The following is a 21,942-nucleotide window of genomic DNA, read 5'->3' on the forward strand; positions in this document are numbered from 1 at the left end:
GAACATGATGTTCAGGCCCATCACTGTAGTCTTGATAGTCACCACCACACACACACAGACACAGCTGTTTCCATTTGAAGATGTTAGTATGATTTTGGTAATCCGAATGACTTGGAATGTTATTGTTGTGGTTCTATAAGACAAAGATATGCACACATGTAAACAGTATTAGTTAATGATTATAACTATACAATATACATACAGCACTAGTCAAAAGTTTGGACACACCTACTCATTCCAGGGTTTTTCTTTATTTTTACTATTTTCTACATTGTATAATAATAGTGAAGACATCAAAACTCTGAAATAACACTTATCGAATCAAGTAGTAACCGAACAGGTGTTTAATTTTTTTTAAATATATTTTATATTTGAGATTCTTCAAAGTAGCCACCCTTTGCCTTGATGACAGCTTTGCACACTCTTGGCATTCTCTCAACCGGCTTCATGAGGTAGTCACCTGGAATACATGAAGGAGTTCCCACATATGCTGAGCACTTGTTGGCTGCTTTTCCTTCACTCTGCGGACCAACTCATCCCAAACCATCTCAATTGGGTTGAGGTTTTGTTATTGTGGAGACCAGGTCATCTGATGCAGCACTCCATCACTCTCCTTCTTGGTCAAATAGCCCTTACACAGCCTGGAGGTGTGTTTTGGGTCATTGTCCTGTTGATAAACAAATGATAGTCCCACTAAGCGCAAACCAGATGGAATGGCGTATCACTACAGAAGTCGTGAACTGGGCCTTTACTAGTATTAGCGTACTGATATAGCTCAGTCAAAAACATATTTTCAGCATCTCTACTTTGGCAAAAAAAAAAAAAGTAGTTGTAAAATGAAGAACAGTATCTTGCAGGATTCAATAGTTGGAAATGTAAGAGTTGTTGCCCTGTCCCCTTCTCTGTGATGTCATTCTAACGGAATCCAGAAAGAACAAAACGGTGTCCTCAAACATTTACATGAAAAGGTGCAAAGTTATGGGCAAAGACACAAAACATCCACATCAAATTAAATATTTTTCTTGATCAAATAACATGGCAGAAAAAAAACAACTTTTGTGCAGTATTAATTTAACATCCTTAAAAACCACTTAATGTAAATGTACATTACTATATTGTACATAGGCTGGTCATCTAGGTTCGTACCTGTAGACCTTCTATCACCATGACGATAAACAATGCACAATACAGTATTTGAGTGCATTGACACATCAAGTGGTTTGTGATGATGTGGCTCAGTTGGTAGATCATGGTGTTTGCAATGATAGGGTTGTGGGTTTGATTCCCACAGGGGACCAGTATGATTTGCTCTGGATAAAAACTCAACTAAAATGGAAAAGGAATGAATAGACCATTTAAGTTTTCAAATAGAAATAAATAGCATTTGCCAAGTATTTCAAGAAAGCGTAAAACATATCAAGCAAGTATTTTTATTTTCCACAAGTATTATCAGATTAACTGTTTTGTACAGATAATTATCAAACTCAAGTTACAAATACAGGTAAACACTCAAATACATTTATATACATTTTTTTCAGAAAAGTAGTGCACAGGGCCTTTACCATTCATGTATTATTAGGAATTAAAGCGTTTCCATCGGTATTTTTCGCCTAATTATTTTTTACCGACACAACAAGATGCAACGTTGTCTAGTGTATTTTGTTTTGTCGACATTTGCAACGTTTACCGAGAAAATGTGCTGTTTCCATCAGGCCTGTCATGACATGTTTTATCCAACATGTACTTTACTTGCATAAAAGTTTTAATGGAAACCTGGTTAGAGACTCACTTTTCAGTTTTTAATCCAACTAAAAGTAATCAAACGTAAAATTAGATACAGAGTACAGTAATATCAAATGGGAAATGGATGGCAGAACGTGTTCCCTTGTCTTTCACAAACGAGTCCTAACCTAATACAGTATCTATTCCAAGATATAAGGACAGGTTTCCCAGACACAGATTAAACGTCCTATACTAAAAGCATGATCAATGAGCATAACATTTGTATTTAGTCCACGACTAGGCTAAACCTGTGTCCGGGAAACTGTCCCTAAATGGTTGTGTTTAAAAAATATGTTGATATTGGAATTGTCTACGTGAACTAAATTATTCAACGGAGCTACGCTGTATTCCTGACTCCATCCAATTGCGCAAAAAACGTAATTCATTCTCCCCTATCATACATAGTGTGCTGTCCTGTTTCGTCAGTGATGCATAGTGATCTTGCTTTTTTTCCCTACAAGGCATGTTTTCACTATATCCCTCGTATATGGCTCCGGGATTAATTTCATAGCCCTAATTTATCACTTCGCATTTCATTAAACCTACTTAATTTTACTGATATCCTAAACGGATGGATGTCCATTCCCACCGCCTACTTGCGTTTATTTTAGCGAATTGGGATCGCCACCGCAATCTGAGTTGTGCCCTCTGCTCAAGGCAATTCCCGTCATGACCTGTCTATTCTTTCAAATTCGCTAAATGGCATTTTCCTTCGGTACTAGTGTTCTCAAAGAAGTTGGACATAATTCGTTTTCGAATCCTTTTCATCAAATGAAGACTACTGTGGGGATTTGATTTGGTTCTTCACGCACTCTTCTGTGCCTTGCGTAAACCTCAAGACGCTTGCTTCAAAGGTAAGTGTTGATTAGCCTAAAATATTTAGCTTTCACCGGGTGAAGGAATGTCAACACATTTTAGTAGAATACATTTTCTTGACGTTACACAAAGGATTCTTAATTCGACAGCGTTTCTATTGCTGGTTTCACATTGTTCCCACCCCACAATGTTTTATGTTGACAGTAGAATGTTAGTCTATTTCATAAAATGTGTACGCTTCCATTTATAGTGACTGTCGTTGACAGATTTAATTTCCCGCACAGCCTACATGGGCTACTATAGTATCATGTATGTCCGACACCTCGATTGAAATGAAGGTATAACAATAATCAATAAACACACACAGGCCATTGAAATTCAAAATGGAGTTGTAACAGCACCTGATTTGATTCATACAGTCCTATTATAGCCTACAAAGCACGTATTAATAGTAGTATGCATAAGAATGACCTGCACTAAAATACACCCTAGCCAATATCCATTTACAGTCTCGAAATTATGTTGGGTTTTCCTATCAAAGGCGTGACCCATCTTTCACCAATGGTGTTACAATACTGCATAGGACAACGTGCGTAAATAGTGACCGGCTGTGAGGAACATAATTTCTTTCGGGATTTTTGGTTATACACTTATTATTATTATTATGATTTGGACAGAGACAACCCATACAATGTATCACCCCCCCCCCCCCCCCCCCCCAACCTCTTATTTTAGCTACAGCCTATATTTACTGGTTTGAATGAAACAGGTGTGCATCCCTGGGAATTTTGGCGTGGACTGTTCCCAAGTGTCAGCGTATCTGAATGGAGCCTATTGTTCCAGCCTGGCTGAACCACACCATTACATTATAATAGAATAACACAGCCGTATTGATATGCTCCCAACATAAGAATAACATTTGCAAGTTGGCATATTTCTAATGTCAGAGGTGCAGCCTGTACTGCATGGCAATCTATTAATGTGCTGTTGAGTCTTTCTTTGTTGTTCGGCTCTTGTTGATGTGCGTTCCCTAAGGATTTATCCAAGGACTGAGATGGTTTCAATATAACCTATATAATGTGTCTATTAAAAGGGAACAGAAGCCCAGTTCCTATTTCAGTCAGTTTTTATGGCTCATTGTCTGTCAATGGTTGATACTGTGTATCTACTTCCTGTTCTTACTGTGCAGAACATGGCTTGTTGGTTTAGGGACAGTACCGTACTAAGTGACGGACAGAGAAGGAAGTGGATCCAGCGCTGAGTTTATCACCTGGGTTTTCCCCTGGCCGCACTCCTCCTGTACCCCACCCCGCTCCCCCTCTCCTCCATTGTCTTTGCACAGCAATGGAGGAGAGAAGATTAGATGGGACAGGCCGATAAAACCTTGTTTTCTGGAGAGCTGAGGACTCTGGGACTGCGGAGACAGACACTACCATCTCCTGTGGAGCTTTTTTTTATCATCCTTTAACGGGGACCACGAGACGACATTAAGGTGATTCTTGGTCCATTCTTAGCCTGCATCTTAAATGGCATTCTATTCCCTATGTAGTGCGCTAATTTTGACCAGAGCCCTGTGCCTTAGCCTATACGGAATAGGGTACCATTTGAGATAAACCCTGGCACATGCAAGCATTATTGCAATTGTTTATCACTGCCATATTACTGCAATTTTCTATGAACTAAGCCTTAATTTGGTTGGCCAGGCTATATTTAGCAGAATTGTGGATTGTTCTGAGGATTGTGGGTCTATTCGCCGTAGAGTAGTTGGGTAGGGGGTCTAAATATATCCCCATTTAGTGTTTGTTTTCGCTCCAAGGAACCGGGTAGACCTATGTCAGAATGAGGTGCACACACCTTTCTTTGTTTCAGATTAGTCTCTTTTGATTTTACCATCAGTCTCAAGTGAAAGTCCCAACTGATTTCCTCAATGGAGCAGCAGGACATGTTGCAACCAAAGTAACCATAATTCCACATAACCATTGTACATGGGGCTTTTTTTTTTTTTTTAAATTTTTTTTTTACAGAATGTGCCTGGGCGTGTGCAGCACGTTACAATGCCTAGTGAAAGTCTACACACCCCTTTACACTGTCAGATTTCCCTGCCTTCCATTCAATCTAAAAAGGTATTCACTTAGATATTTTTTCCCTACAGATCTACACATTTTAAAAGTGAAAGAAAATAATTTGAAACATTTCTAAATGATTAAAAGTGAATACTTGGTGGAGGCGTCTGAAAATCCTGGGATATTCTACAGTGGGACAGTTATACATTTTGAATGCAAAAGACACCAGAGACAAGGTGTGAATATTGCTGTCTAGCAATGATTCCCAACCAAATTTACTGAGCTTGAGGGCAATTCCACGGTAAAAAATGTTGAGACTCAGATGTTTCACTTTAAAATGTGTGTCAGGCAAAAACTATCGATTGCAAAGTTAAACAGACCATACAACGCTATGCACAAAGAATACTTTAACACTTTTCCACACAAACAGGGGTTAAAATGTCTTCACCCTCAGGTGCCTGTTGGAGGATTCTGATTTTCCCACATTCTTACAGTCTTATGGTGAAAGTTCTGAGACTCAGGATTACAATCCCCTCTCCTTTCTCTCCCCTCTTTCCCCCTGTTTCTCTCTTCTTTCTTTCTCCTTCCTCACCCTCTCCCATCTCTCCTACCCCCTTCCCGCCCTCTCAATCTCTCTGAATGTGGGAACTAGGAACAAATCACACAGTCACAGATCCTGACGTTCAAGCACTCTGGCTCCATATTAGGGGAAGGCGCTACTGGTTGCATTAGTTCCGTTGTTTACACACTGTGACAGGCTGCTAAGGGTGTGCTGTTCACAGTTTCCTCCTGGCAAAGAGCAGTCCTAGTCCCTTAAGAGATTTCAACAGTCTCTCAGAACTCCTAAATGGCTTCCATCCCTCTTCTCCTCAAAACCCTCATTGCTAATGATTGATGCCAGCAGAGCACAATATTGTAGAACTTTCAGATATAAATATTTCTTTATTTTATTTAACCTTTATTTAACTAGGCAAGTCAGTTAAGATCAAATTCTTATTTACAATGACGGCCTAACCCGGACGACGCTGGGCCAATTGTGCGGCGCCCTATGGGACTCCCAATCACGGCCAGTTGTGATACAGCCTCAAATCGAACCAGGGTCTGTAGTGACGGTTCTAGTACTGAGATGCGGTGTCCTAGACCGCTGTGCCACTTGAGAGCCCAAATACATTATGTAGAACAAACACGCTTCCCTTACATGTAAACAAAGGAATCACGTACGCTCTGTTTATGCCTACGCGGCCCAGGTGATGGCACTGAACAGGAGCATGGTTTTGTCCTGCTTCTCTACCCAATGCCCTTGCACAATCCCTCTCATTAATCTAAAGGGAATGGACTGGTGTAGGAACAATGGTGGGAACCCTCCAACTAATTATTGCACCAGCCCAAAAAGGGAAGGGAAGAAACTCCATCTTGAGCCTTCACCGTGGTCTCTCGTCTTCTAGTTACTTTTCAATAGATTTGTATGATAATGTGCTTGACTTTTGTCACAGGTCACTGAGCAATAATGCACTCAGGCTAAATTGTTTGAAGGCAAGTTTAGGGGTAAGAAAAATGTCCAGGAGTTATCCATAGAGAGAAACCTTTTGAGGGACCAAACTTGTAACCATGGAAACTAGAGGTCGACCGATTATGATTTTTCAATACCGATACCGATTATTGGAGGACCAAAAAAGCCGATACCGATTAATTGGCAGATTAAATGTTTTAATTTTTTTTGTAATAATGACAATTACAACAATACTGAATTAACACTTATTTTAACTTAATATAATACATCAATAAAATCAATTTAGCCTCAAATAAATAATGAAACATGTTCAATTTTGTTTAAATAATGCAAAAACTAAGTGTTGGAGAAGAAAGTAAAAGTGCAATATGTGCCATGTAAGAAAGCTAACGTTTAAGTTCCTTGCTCAGAACATGAGAACATATGAAAGCTGGTGGTTCCTTTTAACATGAGTCTTCAATATTCCCAGGTAAGAAGTTTTAGGTTGTAGTTATTATAGGAATTATAGGACTATTTCCCTCTATACCATTTGTATTTCATTAACCTTTGACTATTGGATGTTCTTATAGGCACTTTAGTATTGCCAGTGTAACAGTATAGCTTCCGTCCCTCTCCTCGCTCCTCCTTGGGCTCGAACCAGAAACACAACGACAACAGCCACCCTCGAAGCAGCATTACCCATGCAGAGCAAGGGAAACAACCACAGGCTCAGAGCGAGTGCCGTTTGAAAACGCTATTAGCACGTTCTAACTAGCCAGCCATTTCACTTCGGTTACACCAGCCTAATCTCGGGAGTTGATAGGCTTGAAGTCATAAACAGGGCAATGCTTGACGCACAACGAAGAGCTGCTGGCAAAACACACGAAAGTGCTGTTTGAATGAATGTTTACGCGCCTGCTTCTGCCTACCACTGCTCAGTTAGATACTTAAATACTTGTATCAGTCAGATACAAGTATCAGTCAGATTATACGCAACGCAGGACACGCAAGATAATATCTAGTAATATCATCAACCATGTGTAGTTAACTAGTGTTTATGATTGATTGATTGTTTTTTATAAGATAAGTTTAATGCTAGCTAGCAACTTACCTTGGCTTACTGCATTCGCGTAACAGGCAGTCTCCTTGTGGAGTGCAACAAGAGGCAGGTCGTTATTGCGTTGGACTAGTTAACTGTAAGGTTGCAAGATTGGATCCCCGAGCTGACAAGGTGAAAATCTGTCGTTCTGCCCCTGAAGGAGGCAGTTAACCCACCGTTCCTAGGACGTCATTGAAAATAAGAATGTGTTCTTAACTGACTTGCCTAGTGAAATAAAGATGAAATAAAAGGTAAATAAATAAAAATCGGCAAAATCAATGTCCAAAAATACCGATTTCCGATTGTTATGAAAACTTGAAATCGGCCCTAATTAATCGCCCATTCCGATTAATCGGTCGACCTCTAATGGAAACCCATCGTTTTCTGATTAGTAGCATGGGCCAAAGGTTCATTGGAGTGTTCTTTGAATTAGGCCATGCAAAAGGAATTAGGGTTGTAGGGTTTTCTATATAAAATAAGTTGCATGCTGTGCTAATTTAGAAGCCATGCTGGTATTCTGTACCACACTCCCACCAGCATTCTGCTCTCCGAAGTAAATGTCAGCAGAAGGTCTACTGCAGAGGAGGCTGGCGGGAGTGGCTATAGGAGGACGGGCTCATTGGAATGGCTGGGATGGCATCAATGGAACGGTATCAAACACATCAAACATATGGAAACCACATGTTGGACTTCCATTTATTACATTCTAGCCATTACAATGAGCCCATGCTCCTATAGCTCCTCCCACCAGCCTCCACTGCCCTACTGGTATACTTCTAAAACATCAGGACAGGAGCTTTTTGAAACACAAAAAAAAAACTGAAATTGAGCATTCCCCTGTTTCAAAACGTTTTCTCCCAATTTTGTTCTGAACGTAATGAGCCAGGTCAGGTGATGTCACTGTTTGAGCTAGCTACATTTCCACCGTTCTAGGACATTGGTACAGATTTTGGCCCTGAATGTTTTGTTCCAAATCCAGACCTGTACACGAGCTAGCTAAGCTAGTTTACACCAATTAGTCCATTGGTACAGGCTTTTGCCCTGGGTGCTGTTTGGTCCAGGGCCCGGGCAATGCGCCGAGCTATCTTAACTAGTTAGCTACCACTATGCTAAGCTATTACATTGGTACAGACTTTTGACCCCAGCTGATGGTATTTTGTCCAGGGCCAGGCATGTGTACAGTATTTGTCCTTTTTGTCCCTCTGGTCCCATAATAACAGTGACTTACAGCGGGAAGACCAGTCAGTACTAATATAATATAGCCCAGGCTCTGGCCAGCCTCATCGAACGCCCACTAACATTGAGCAGTCATCTACCCCCCCAGGTCTCTCTCTGTGTGACTAAGCAGCATGAAACTGAGGGAGATGTTAACCCCTTCACTGGGCTGGCTTTCATTCTGGCTCCGGATGAATCAAAGACACTCACGTCCACGCTCACTCACACACATACAGTAGGCATGCACGCTAGGGCCGGGACGATACCAGTATCTCCATATTATTTATATTTCTTTGAACCTTTATTTAACTAGGCAAGTCAGAACAAATTCTTATTTACAATGACGGCTTACCAGAAGGCAAAAGGCCTCCTGTGGGGACGGGAGCTGGGATTAAAAAAAAATAAAAAAAATATAGGACAAAAACACACATCACGACAAGAGAGACAACACACCACTACATAGAGACCTAAAATGACAACATAGCATGGCAGCAACACAACATGACAACAACATGGTAGCAACACAACATAGCAGCAGCACAACATGGTAGCAGCACAAAACATGGTACAAACATTATTGGGCACAGACAACAGCACAAAGGGCAAGAAGGTAGAGCCAACAATATATCACGCGAAGCAGCCACAACTGTCAGTAAGAGTGTCCATGATTGAGTCTTGGAATGAAGAGATTGAGATTAAACTGTCCAGTTTGAGTGTTTGTTGCAGCTCGTTCCAGTCGCTAGCTGCAGCAAACTGAAAAGACGAGCGACCCAGGGATGTGTGTGCTTTGAGGACCTTTAACAGAATGTGACTGGCAGAATGGGTGTATGTGGAGGATGAGGGCAGCAGTAGATATCTCAGATAGGGGGGAGTGAGGCCTAAGGGTTTTATAAATAAGCATCAACCAGTGGGTCTTTTTTTTAATATATATATTTTTTTACCTTTATTTAACCAGGCAAGTCAGTTAAGAACAAATTCTTATTTTCAATGACGGCCTAGGAACAGTGGGTAGACTGCCTGTTCAGGGGCAGAACGACCTATTTGTACCTTGTCAGCTCGGGGGTTTGAACTTGCAACCTTCCAGTTGCGACGGGTATACAGAGATGACCAGTTTACAGAGGAGCATAGAGTGCAGGGATGTGTCCTATAAGGAGCACTGGTGGCAAATCTGATGGACGAATTGTAAAGAGCATCTAGCCGCTCGAGAGCACCCTTACCTGCCGATCTATAAATTACGTCTGCGTAATCTAGCATGGGTAGAATGGTCATCTGAATCAGGGTTAGTTTGGCAGCTGGGGTGAAAGAGGAGCGATTACGATAGAGGAAACCAAATCTAGATTTAACTTTAGCCTGCATCCTGATATGTGCTGAGAGAAGGACAGTGTACTCCCAAGTACTTGTATGAGGTGACTACCTCAATCTTTAAACCCACAGAGGTAGTAATCACACCTGTGGGTAGAGGGGCATTCTTCTTACCAAACCACATGACCTTTGTTTTGGAGATGTTCAGAACAAGGTCAAGGGCAGAGAAATCTTTGTTGTAGAGCGTTTAACACAAAATCCGCGGAGGGGCCAGCAGAGTTTAAGACAGAATCATGGCAAGGAAACAAAATACTTCTTTAGGAAATCAGCTCTTAATGTTGGGAACAAGCATCATTATGTTGTCATCCGGAGTTAAATATATTTATTTTCCAAGCTATAGCACCCAATATTTACACACAGCAGGTTTTTAAAGGACCATAGAGTTTTGCTTGCTTCGTGGTTTCATTTTTGGCATGGAAAAAATATTGCGATATCGTCCCGGCCCTAATGTGCACACACACACACACACACACACACACACACACACACACACACACACACACACACACACACACACACACACACACACACAGAGAGTGCACACTTGCACACATTCCCTTCCACATATACAGATGCACACAACAGATTTACATACACACTACTGAGTTGCACCCCCTTTTGCCCTCAGAACAGCCTCCATTCTCCGGGGCATGGACTCTACAAGGTGTTGAAAGCATTCCACAGGGATGCTGGCGCATGTTGTCTCCAATGCTTCCCACTGTTGTATCAAGTTGGCTGGATGTCCTTTGGTTGGTGGACCATTCTTGATACACACAGGAAACTGTTGAGCATGAAAAACCCAGCAGCGTTGCAGTTCTTGACCCAGGGTATCAAACAGCAACACTCCCACATACTGTACACACCAGACTCAACCCCAGATGCTACAGCACCTACCTTCTCTAGTCGTTTTTCAGCTATTCCTAGTTCCCCTGCTCCTTCCCCACCCACTGTTAGTCACACTCAGCCCTGTCTGTCTGTCAACACACACAAACGTTATGTTCTTCTATCCTCGTGGGGACCTGAAATGTATTTCCATTCAAAATTACCCCAACGCTAACTCCTAATCCTAACCCCCTAACCCTAATTATAAACCTGACCCTAATTATAACCCTTAAACCTAACCCCTAAGCTTAAAATAGCCTTTGTACTCATGGAGAATATTTCTTGTTTTACTACCCTTGTGAGGTAATTTGGGGATTTTAGGTCCACGCAAGGATAGAAGAAGCAACCCCCCCCCCCCCCCCACACACACACACACACAGTCACAGTGAGTGTGTTGGAAACGAGATGTGAGAGACACAGGGTGTGTGTGTGTGTCAGAGCTTCTGTTCTCAGGGACAGACGAACAGCTGCTCACACACACACTAACTGCCACACACAACGGAACAAGCCGTGTGTGTGCGCGTGTATCATCTAGCTTGTAATAGGTTTCCATTGTGACTCATTCTGTTGTACAGAGGGAAGAATTTAACTGGTGTTTGTGTCCATGATTGTAACAGAGTCTGTAAGAATAGGATTCAATTTGAAATATAGGGGCGATAAACCAAATACTGTAGAATTACCGACGATGATAAAATTACTGTTGTCAATGTCGGCCAGGGCCAAAGTTTCCGCTCAGAGCTGTCCTAAACTGTGTCTTATATTGTGTACATTGTAGATCTGTATTTATTTAATACCAGGTTGAATCAACATATTATATGACCTTGAATCTACAAACACCCGCCGCTGTCTGTTGACTTTTTCAAGGTGTCCTTTTAGAGTATTTGCCTTGTAAGCGGCTCCAGCAACTGAAACTGGAAGATCTCCAGGGAAACTCAATGAATGGACCCTGAATAGAGACTCAATAGCAGGGTCGTGTTCATAAGGTCACGTTTTAAAAATGTTTTGCAATGGAAAATGTGTGCCATATTGGACCAGGTAGTCCCTTTCAGACAGTTTTCTTCCATTTGGTTCCTAATGAACACCACCCTGCTGAATGATTCTACTGTTGCAGGGAAAGGGATGATATAGAACCAGACCTGGGTTCAAATACTATTTCAAATAACAATTACTTTTACATTATTGATTTTTTTGAAAATAAATATTTTAATGTATTTGGAAATACACTTGGAAAGTATTTTAAAATATACTGACCCAAATACACTCCCATGCATTTAACCCATGTATTTCAAAATAGTATTTTAAATACAATTTGGGAGAATGTTTGTTTTTTGTTTTACAAATAACCATTTAAATACTAAAATAAAAGTACTTATTTTGGGCTGTGTATTTGAAAATACTCAAAAAACACAGAAAAAACTATTTTAAATACCAGATACTCAAATACACATCAGGAAGAGATGGGTCTCTCCATCCAATCACCAGCTCGAGCTTGAGTGAATTCAATTCAGAGTTTGTATAGAATTGAATTGAGTGATTGTATTGAATCAAACAGGACTGAACTGCATTGAACTGCATTTGTATAGAATTGAATTGAGTGATTGAATTGAATCAAACAGGACTGAACTGCATTGAGCCAGATTGAAATGAATCCATTTGAGATTTTAATCATTGGTTATTTTTCTCAGGCCTGCTGATGGGGGCGGGCAAGAGCAAGCCCAAGGAGCCAGGCCAGCGCTCACTGAGTCTCGATGGCACCATTGGCACGGGCTCGGACAGTGGGCACCACCACCACCTCAACTCGACCCAGCAGACCCAGACCCCCAACAGGAGTCCCGCCGTAGGGGGCGCCAGGCATGGCCACCACCCCGGGAATGCTCCCACCAACACCCCTGAGCTGGCGCTGTTCGGTGGAGTAGACCACACGGCCAGTATCACCTCCCCTCACAGAGGACCACTGGCAGGTAGGTGGAGCAGGAAGTTCTTAGGCAGCATTCAGCAGGGGAAACGTTGTGGAACATTTAGATGGGCTGCATTCAGCAGGGGAAACATTGTGGAACTTTCAGCTGAGCTGCGATTAGCATGGCAAAGCATTGTGGAATGTTCAGATGGAAATATGTTATGTAAAACAAACATGTTATTGTTCCATATTTCTTTGAATTACTTTTCAATAATAATTTTGGATACATATTACAAGTGTATGCCACAAATACATCCCCCCAAAGTACAGTACCTTTCTATTGATTTTCTTTGAGGAGATCCAAAATGTCATTATTCATTCCGGCTAAGGGCTGTTCTTATGCACGACGTGACGCGGAGTGCCTGGATGCATTCCAGGTGACTACCACATGGAGGTGGTTGAGAGAATGCCAAGAGTGTGCAAAGCTGTAATTAAGGCAGAGGGTGGCTTCTTTGAAGAATCTTAAAAATAAAATACATTTGGATTTGTTTAACACTTTTTTTGGTTACATGATTTCATGCAGTGGCAAAAAAAAATGTGAACATAACATTTGATCTGATCTTCATCCAGGTCACAACAATAGACACACAGTCTGCTTAAACTAATAACACACAAACAATTATACGTTTTTCTTTATTGAACACACCGTGTAAACATTCACACTCGGGATGCAAAAAGTATGTGAACCCTTGGATTTATTAACTGGTTCACCCTCCTTTGGCAGCAATAATCTCAACCAAATGTTTTCTGTAGTTGCGGATCAGACCTGCACAACGGTCAGGAGGAATTTGACCATTCCTCTTTACAAAACTGTTTTAGGTCAGCAATATTCTTGGGATGTCTGGTGTGAACTGCTCTCTTGAGGTCATGCCACAGCATCTCAAATCGGGTTGAGATCAGGACTCTGACTGGGCCACTCCAGAAGTTGTATTTTCTTCTGTTGAAGCCATTCTGTTGTTGATTTACTTCTGTGTTTTGGGTCGTTGTCCTGTTGCATCACCCAACTTCTGTTGAGCTTCAATTGGTGGACAGATAGCCTTACATTCTCCTGCAAAATGTCTCGATAAACTTGGGAATTAACTTTTCTGTCGATGATAGCAAGCTGTCCAGGCCCTGAAGCAGCCCCAGGAAAAGCAGCCCCAAACCATGATGCTCCCTCCACCATATTTTACAGTTGGGGATGAGGTTTTGATGTTGGTGTGCTGTGCCTTTTTTTCCCTCCACACATAGTGTTGTGTGTTCCTTCCAAACAACTCAACTGTAGTTTCATCTGTCCACATAATATTTTGCCAGTAGCACTGTGGAACATACAGGTCCACTTTTGCAAACTTCAGACGTGCAGCAATGTTTTGTTTGGACAGAAGTGGCTTCGTCCATGGTGTTCTCCCATGAACACCATTCTTGTTTAGTGTTTTACGTATCATTGACTCGTCAGAGATGTTAGCATGTTCCAGAGATTTCTTTTAAGTCTTTAGCTGACACTCTAGGATTCTTCTTAACCTCCATTGACCATTGAGCACTCCTAGGGAGAGTAGCAACAGTGCTATACAATTTTTCTTACCGTGGACTGATGAACATCAAGACTTTTAGAGATACTTTTGTAGCCCTTTCCAGCTTTATGCAAGTCAACAATTCTTAATCTTAGGTCTTCTGAGATCTCTTTTGTTTGAGGGATGGTTCACATCAGGCAATGCTCCTTGTGAATAACCAACTCAAATTTTGTGAGTTTTGTTTTAAAGGGCAAGGCAGCTCTAACCAACATCCCCAATCTCGTCGTATGTTTGTCTATTGTTGTGACTTCGATGAAGATCAGATAAAATTTGATGACCAGAAAATTTGATGCAGAATTCCAGGTAATTCCAAAGGGTTCACATACTTTTTCTTGCCACTGTATGTCGTGAGGAGAACACACTGGAGTCATTTAGCCTTTGGTTGGAGTGGGCAATGTATACTGTAGTTGGAGCAAAACACCAGTCTCAACGTCAACAGTGAAGAGGCGACTCCGGGATGCTGGCCTTCTAGGCAGAGTTGCAAAAAAAAGCCATATCTCAGCCTGGACAATAAAAATAAAATATTAAGTTGGGCAAAAGAACACAGACACTGGACAGAAGAACTCTGCCTAGAAGGCCAGCATCCCGGAATCGCCTCTTGACCGTTGACGTTGAGACTGATGTTTTGCGGGTACTATTTAATTAAGCTGCCATCTGAGGACTTGTGAGGCATCTGTTTCTCAAACTAGACACTCTAATGTACTTGTCCTCTTGCTCAGTTGTGCACTGGGGCCTCCCACTCTTTCTATTCTGGTTAGAGCCAGTTTGCTCTGTTCTGTGAAGGGAGTAGTACACAGCGTTGTACGAGATCTTCTGTTTCTTGGCAATTTCTCGCATGGAATAGCCTTCATTTCTCAGAACAAGAATAGAAGAAGAGAGAAAGGTCATTGTTTCTTGCCATTTTAAGCCTGTAATCGAACCCACAAATGCTGATGCTCCAGATACTCAAATAGTCTAAAGAAGGCCAGTTTTATTGCTTCTTTAATCAGAACAACAGTTTTCAGCTGTGCTAACATAATTGCAAAAGGGTTTTCTAATGATCAATTAGCCTTTTAAAATTATAAACTTGGATTAGCCAACACAACGTGCCATTGGAACACAGGAGTGATGGTTGCTGATAATGGGCCGCTGTACACCTGATAATGGGCCGCTGTACCCCTCTGTACCCCTATGTAGATATTCCATAAAGAAAATTGGCCGTTTCCAGCTACAATAGTCATTAACAATGTCTACACCCTATTTCTGATCAATTTGATGTTATTTTAATGGACAAAAAATTCGCTTTTCTTTCAAAAACAAGGACATTTTCGAAGTGACCCCAAACTTTTGAATGGTAGTGTGTGTGTATATATAACAAAAATATAAACACATGTAGTGTTGGTCCCATGTTTCATGAGCTGAAATGAAAGATCCCAGAAATGTTCATTACGCACATAAAGCTTATTTCTCTCAAATGTTTGACACAAATTTGTTTACATCCCTGGTAGTGAGCAAAGGTAATCTGACGGGTGTGTCATATCAAGAAGCTGATTAAACAGCATGATCATTACACAGGTGCACCTTGTGCAGGGGACAATAAAAGGCCAATCTAAAATGTGCAGTTTTGTCACACAACACAATGCCACAGATGTCTGAAGTTTTGAGCAAGCTTGCAATTGGCATGCTGTTTGCAGGAATGTCCACCAGAGCTGTTGCCAGATAGTTTAATGTTTATTTCTCTACCATAAGCCTCCTCTAAAGTCGTTTTAGAGAATTTAGCAGTACGTCCAACCGGCTTCGCAACAGCAGACCACGTGTAACCACGTCAGCCCAGGTTCTCCACATCTGGCTTCTTCACCTACGGGATCACCTGAAACTGTGGGTTTGCACAACCAAAGAATTTCCCTGAGATGGTCAGAAACCCATCTGATTGCTGATAACAACATTGTGAACAGAGTGATCCATGGTGGGGTTATGGTATGGGCAGGCATAAGCTATGAGCAACGAACACAATTGCATTTTATCGATGGCAATTTGAATGCACAGAAATACCTTGACGAGATTTTGAGGCCCATTGTCGTGCCATTCATCTGCCGCCATCACCTCATGTTTCAGCATGATAATACACAGCCCCATGTGGCAAGGATCTGTACACAAAAATGTCCCAGTTCTTCCAGGGCCTGCAGGACCAGACATGTCACCCAATGAGCCTGTTTGGGATGCTCTGGATTGACGTATCCGACAGCGTGTTCCAGTTCCCGGCAACATCCAGCAACCTTGCACTTCCATTGAAGAGGAGTGGGACAACATTCCAGAGGCCACAATCAACAGCCTGATCAACTCTATGCGAAGGAGATGTGTCACACTGCATGTGGCAAAAGGTGGTCACACCAGGTACTGACTGGTTTTCTGAAGGTGGTCACACTTGATACTGACTGGTTTTCTGAAGGTGGTCACACTTGATACTGACTGGTTTTCTGATCCACGCCTAAACTTAAAAAAAGGTTATCTGTGACCAATAGATGCATATCTGTATTCCCAGCTATGTGAAATCCATAGATTAGGGCCTAATGGATTTATTTCAATTGACTGATTTCCTTATGAACTCAGTAAAATCTTTGAAATTGTTTCATGTAGATTTTATATTTTTGTTCAGTGTAAATCACACAGCTGACCAAATTACGCAGTATTTTAGTTCTGGGTTAACCACGATTATAAATAGCCAGGTTGTTCAGCTATATGTACAAGCCACAGGAGGTTGGTGGCACCTTAATTGGGGAGGACGGGCTTGTGGTAATGACTGGAGCGGAACCGGTGGAATGGTATCAAATAAATGGTTAACATGTGTTTGATGCCCTTCCATTTTCCCCGTTTCAGCCATTTATTATGAGCCGTCCTCCCCTCAGCAGCCCCCACTGGTACAAGCCTAGGAGGAGAACCCCAGGACCTCAACAAGGTCACATACAGCCACAACACAGTGGTCCTACCTGATTGGTATATTTGTACCTTTATTTAACTAGGCAAGTCAGTTAAGAACAAAATCTTATTTTCAATGACGGCCTAGGAACAGTGGAACTGCCTGTTCAGGGGCAGAATAACAGAATTGTACCTTGTCAGCTCGGGAATTTGAACTTGCAACCTTCCGGTTGCTAGTCCACCACTCTAACCACTAGGCTACCCTGCCGCCCCAATATAGTTAGCTATCCAGGCAGTTAACTGCAGTGCTCCAACCACCTGAATATCAGCTATAATGCCCAATATGTGAATGTTTGTTTGTTTTAGCTACTGTCACAATGCTGATTGCCTATGATGGTAAAGCTTTCCATTTGGCTATTACCGTTAAGTGTATATCATCTGTCTTGCTTAAAATTTAAGTAATTGACACAAATAGCCATGTGATCACATTCAAACATGTTCTCATGTGGCATCTGCATTCTGATGGCAACAGAGCTAGGAAGCAAGTGCTGCAAAAGTTCTGCAGTCTGCAACAACTACAAGGAGGGGATTCAGGGGTTTATCACCGAGCACCCGGGATTTGTGGCTAACTGCCTGATTCACTATGTCTAGTCCTCTGTAGCTAAGTTGGTAGAGAATGGCTCTTGCAATGCCTGGATAGTGGCTTTGACTCCCAGGGCCACCTATACCGAACAAATGTATGAGCACATGACTTTAGGTTGCTTTGGATCAAAACGTCTCTGCCAAAATTACAGTAATATTATTATAATACCTAAACGAGTACGCTGTCAGCAATCAGTGAACACATTTTATTTCCCCTAGCTTTATGCTATAGTTGCAATATAGTGTGCTTTCTGGACCGATGTGTGTTTTATTCTCTTTCAGCACCTTCTAGTGTACTGGCGGTTTGTGTAGACTACTTCCTTTGGCGCAGGTTAGGAAGAGGAAACGGGGGTACCTTTCCCTCAAAAACCATTCCATTTATTCCATTCCAATGAGCCTGTCCTCCTATAGCTCATCCCACCAGCCTCCGCTAGTGTATTTGCAGCATCTGTTGACAGCGACTATTGAATTACAATAAATATAATGTACTAAGTTAGATTTTTGTGAAGACTGAAAAACATACAGGTATTGTTGAGATGGGAATGGTATGATCATGGAAAAACCTTCTTTAAGCTACATCTGCTTGGAGTGCCAAGCCCGTCTCCAGGTAGTGCCAAGCCCGTCTCCAGGGAGTGCCAAGCCCGTCTCCAGGGAGTGCCAAGCCCGTGTCCAGGGAGTGCCAAGCCTGTTTCCAGGGAGTGCCAAGCCCGTCTCCAGGAGTGCCAAGCCCGTCTTCAGTTTGACTTTGAAGACTCTCACAGACCTGACATGACACTATAGTGTGTCTAGACCAGATGGTCAATCATTATTTTGCGTCTCCTGTAAAGTGATTGGTTGCACTTTCATTTCTGGGATTTTCTGCTGGCTAGAGTCCCCCCCCCCCCCCCCCGGCGTCTAATTAACCAATCAAAGATTGGGAAAGCTGAGAAACTATAGATGTTGTGACCGTCAAGGACATTAGGCAGCCCTAATGTCAATGCCGGTATCTCTTTCCAGGAAATGTACATTGGATTAGACAGCCCAATGTTTCCCGTAGTTGTTTTTATTTTGGCAGGGTGCAAAAGCCAACAATGTAATATTCTAAGATGTGAATGCCAAAACATTCAATTGAAATGAATTGAGACAAATATTTAGGTGTTGGCAACAGAGCTGATTATCCTACTGCCTATTTCAGTTGTTTCTCCCATTTTTCTCTGCAGATCCTTTCAAGCTCTGTCAGGCTAGATGGGGAGTGTCGCTGTACAGCTATTTTCAGGTCTCTCCAGAAATGCACGATCAGGTTCAAGTCTGGGATCTGGCTGGGCCACTCAAGGACATTCAGAGACTTGTCTCGAAGCCACTCATTGGCTGTGTGCTTAGCCTCGTTGTCCTATTGGAATGTGAACCTCCGTCCCAGTCTGAGGTCCTGAGCGCTCTGGAGCAGGTTTTCATCAAGGATCTCTCTGTACTTTGCTCCGTTCATCTTTCCCTCGATCCTGACTAGTCTCCCAGTCCGTGCCGCTGAAAAACCTCCCCACAGCATGTTGCTGCCACCGCCATGCTTCATTGTAGGGATGGTGCCAGGTTACCTCCAGACGCGACGCTTGGCATTCAGGCAAAGCGTTTCATCAGAACAGAGCATCTTGTTTCTCATGGTCTAAGGGTCCTTTAGGTGCCTTTTGGCAAACTCCAAGTGGGCTGTCATGTGCCTTTTTACTGAGGAGTGGCTTCCGCCATGACCACTCTACCACAAAGAAAGGCCTGATTGGTGGAGTGCTACAGAGATGGTTGCCCTTCTGGAAGGTTCTCCCGTCTCCACAGAGGAAGTCTGGAGCTCTGTCAGAGTGACCATCGGGTTCTTGGTCACCTCCCTGACCAAGGCCCTTCTCCCCCGATTGCTCAATTTGGCCGGGCGGCCAGCTCTAGGAAGAGTCTTGGTGGTTCCAAACTTCTTCCATTTAAGAGTGATGTAGGCCACTGTGTTCTTGGGGACCTTCAATGCTGCAGAAATGTTTTGGTACCCTTCCCCAGATCTGTGCCTCGGCACAATCCTGTCTCTGAGCTCTACGGGCAATTCTCTCAACCTCATGACTTTGGTTTTTGCTCTGACATGCACTGTCAACTGTGGGACCTAATATAGGTGTGTGTGTGTGTGTGTGTGTGTGTGTGTGTGTGTGTGTGTGTGTGTGTGTGTGTGTTCCTTTCCAAGTCATGTCCAATCAATTTAATTTAATACTGGTAGACTCCAGTCAAGTTGTAGAAACATCTCAAGGATGATCAATGGAAACAGGATGCACCTGAGCTCAATTTCGAGTCTCATAGTAAAGGGTCTGAATACTTATGTAAATAAGGTCTTTCTGTTTTTCACTTTGTCAGTATGGGGTATTGTGTGTAGATTGAGGAAAAAATATAATTTAATACATTTTAGAATAAGCCTGTAACGTAACAAAGTATGGAAAATATCAAGAGGTCTGATTACATTCTGAAGGTACTCGTAGTTCTATATGAATATAGTGTATTACAAAAAGAGGATACTGTACTTTGGCTTGAGAGATGCATGTGTGCTGCATGTGTGTTAGCCCAAAACTCTCCTATCTCTAACATTTTGTGTGTGTGTGTGTGTCCATCCTGTAGGAGGTGTCACTACATTTGTGGCACTCTATGATTATGAATCACGGACTGCCTCAGACCTGACCTTCAAGAAAGGCGAGCGGCTGCAGATCATCAACAACACGTAAGGAGATGCCCACTCCATCGTCTCCCTGTTTAGATACTACATGTCCGCCATGTACTCTCACCTAGACACACACACTCATCCAGACGAAGACAAACCCAAACACACACCGTGTGGACACACAAGCATGCACACTGTACACACACAGTCACAGTGAGTGCCGACTTATTCATAATTCCTCGTTAGCCAAACAACACTGTCTGTCCCCTTTCTGTCACCCCATCTGCTGTGTACAACATTACTACTAATGTTTTCAGATCTTACAAGGGCAACCTTGTCAGGTCATGTTCATTAGGCACCAAACGAAAGAAAACAAACTGAAACAGCGAGGCACTACTGCTGTAAAAATGTTTTCTGTTGCGTGCCCTAATGAACACAATCCTGATTCTAGCCCTTCTACTGTTGATTGGGTCTAATAGTTCAAGTTTGTCCTTTCCAAAAGCATCACTCTGACAGACACAAGCCAGTTTATTTCCCAAAAAGTATTTGTTCCATCACTGGGTATTTTGGATGCAACAGGAGAGAATACGTCATACCCAGATATGTCACCCAATGAGCCTATTTAGATACAACAGAGTTGGATTACAGGAAGACGGTACACAGCTCACTATAGGAAGACATTTTAAAATGCACCGTTGCAAAACATATATTTCAGGTCAGGCCATGTGGGAGTTAGGTACAGGATGGTCTCTGCCTGTTTTACACACACACACACACACACACACACACAACACACACATACAGTCGAAGTTGGAAGTTTACATACACTGAGGTTGGAGTCATTAAAACTAGTTTTTCAACCAGTCCACAAATTTCTTGTTAACAAACTATAGTTTTGGCAAGTCGGTTAGGAAGTAATTTTTCCAACAGTTGTTTACAGACAGATTATTTCACTTATAATTCACTGTATCACAATTCCAGTGGGTCAGAAGTTTACATACACTAAGTTGACTGGGCCTTTAAACAGCTTGGAAAATTCCAGAAAATTATGTCATGGCTTTAGAAGCTTCTGATAGGCTAATTGACCTAATTTGAGTCAATTGGAGGTGTACCTGTGGATGTATTTCAAGGCCTACCTTCAAACTCAGTGACTCTTTGCTTGACATCATGCGAAAATCAAAAGAAATCAGCCAAGACCTCAGAAAAAATTGTTGACCTCCACAAGTCTGGTTCATCCTTGGAGCAATTTCCAAATGCCTGAAGGTACCACGTTCCTCTGTACAAACAATAGTACGCAAGTATAACCACCATGGGACCACGCAGCCATCACACTGCTCAGGAAGGAGACGTGTTCTGTCTCCTAGAGATGAAAGTACTTTGGTGTGAAAAATGCCAATCAATCCCAGAACAACAGCAAAGGACCTTGTGAAGATGCTGGAGGAAACGGGTACAAAAGTACCTATATCCAGAGTAAAACGAGTCCTATTTCGACATAACCTGAAAGGCCGCTCAGCAAGGAAGAAGTCACTGCTCCAAA

General features: G+C 42.2%; 1 protein-coding gene across 2 annotated transcripts in view; it reads left to right on the forward strand.

Annotated features, from left to right (window-relative positions):
* Window positions 1–2,166: 2,166 nt before the first annotated feature.
* The window catches only part of LOC110529042 (proto-oncogene tyrosine-protein kinase Src), a 32,325-nt gene continuing 12,549 nt past the window's right edge, over window positions 2,167–21,942 (forward strand). Inside the window, exons 1-3 of one of the 2 annotated variants that reach the window (XM_036984171.2) lie at window positions 2,167–2,636; window positions 12,394–12,669; window positions 20,366–20,465. In XM_036984171.2, coding sequence (XP_036840066.1) covers window positions 12,402–12,669; window positions 20,366–20,465 — 368 coding nt within the window. In that variant the 5' untranslated portion in view covers window positions 2,167–2,636; window positions 12,394–12,401. The remainder of the gene's footprint in view (window positions 2,637–12,393; window positions 12,670–20,365; window positions 20,466–21,942) is intronic. The other variant, XM_036984170.2, reaches the window with a different exon arrangement.

Source organism: Oncorhynchus mykiss, chromosome 7, assembly GCF_057628025.1.
Source record: "Oncorhynchus mykiss isolate SJ-2025 chromosome 7, ASM5762802v1, whole genome shotgun sequence".
Taxonomy (NCBI): domain Eukaryota; kingdom Metazoa; phylum Chordata; class Actinopteri; order Salmoniformes; family Salmonidae; genus Oncorhynchus; species Oncorhynchus mykiss.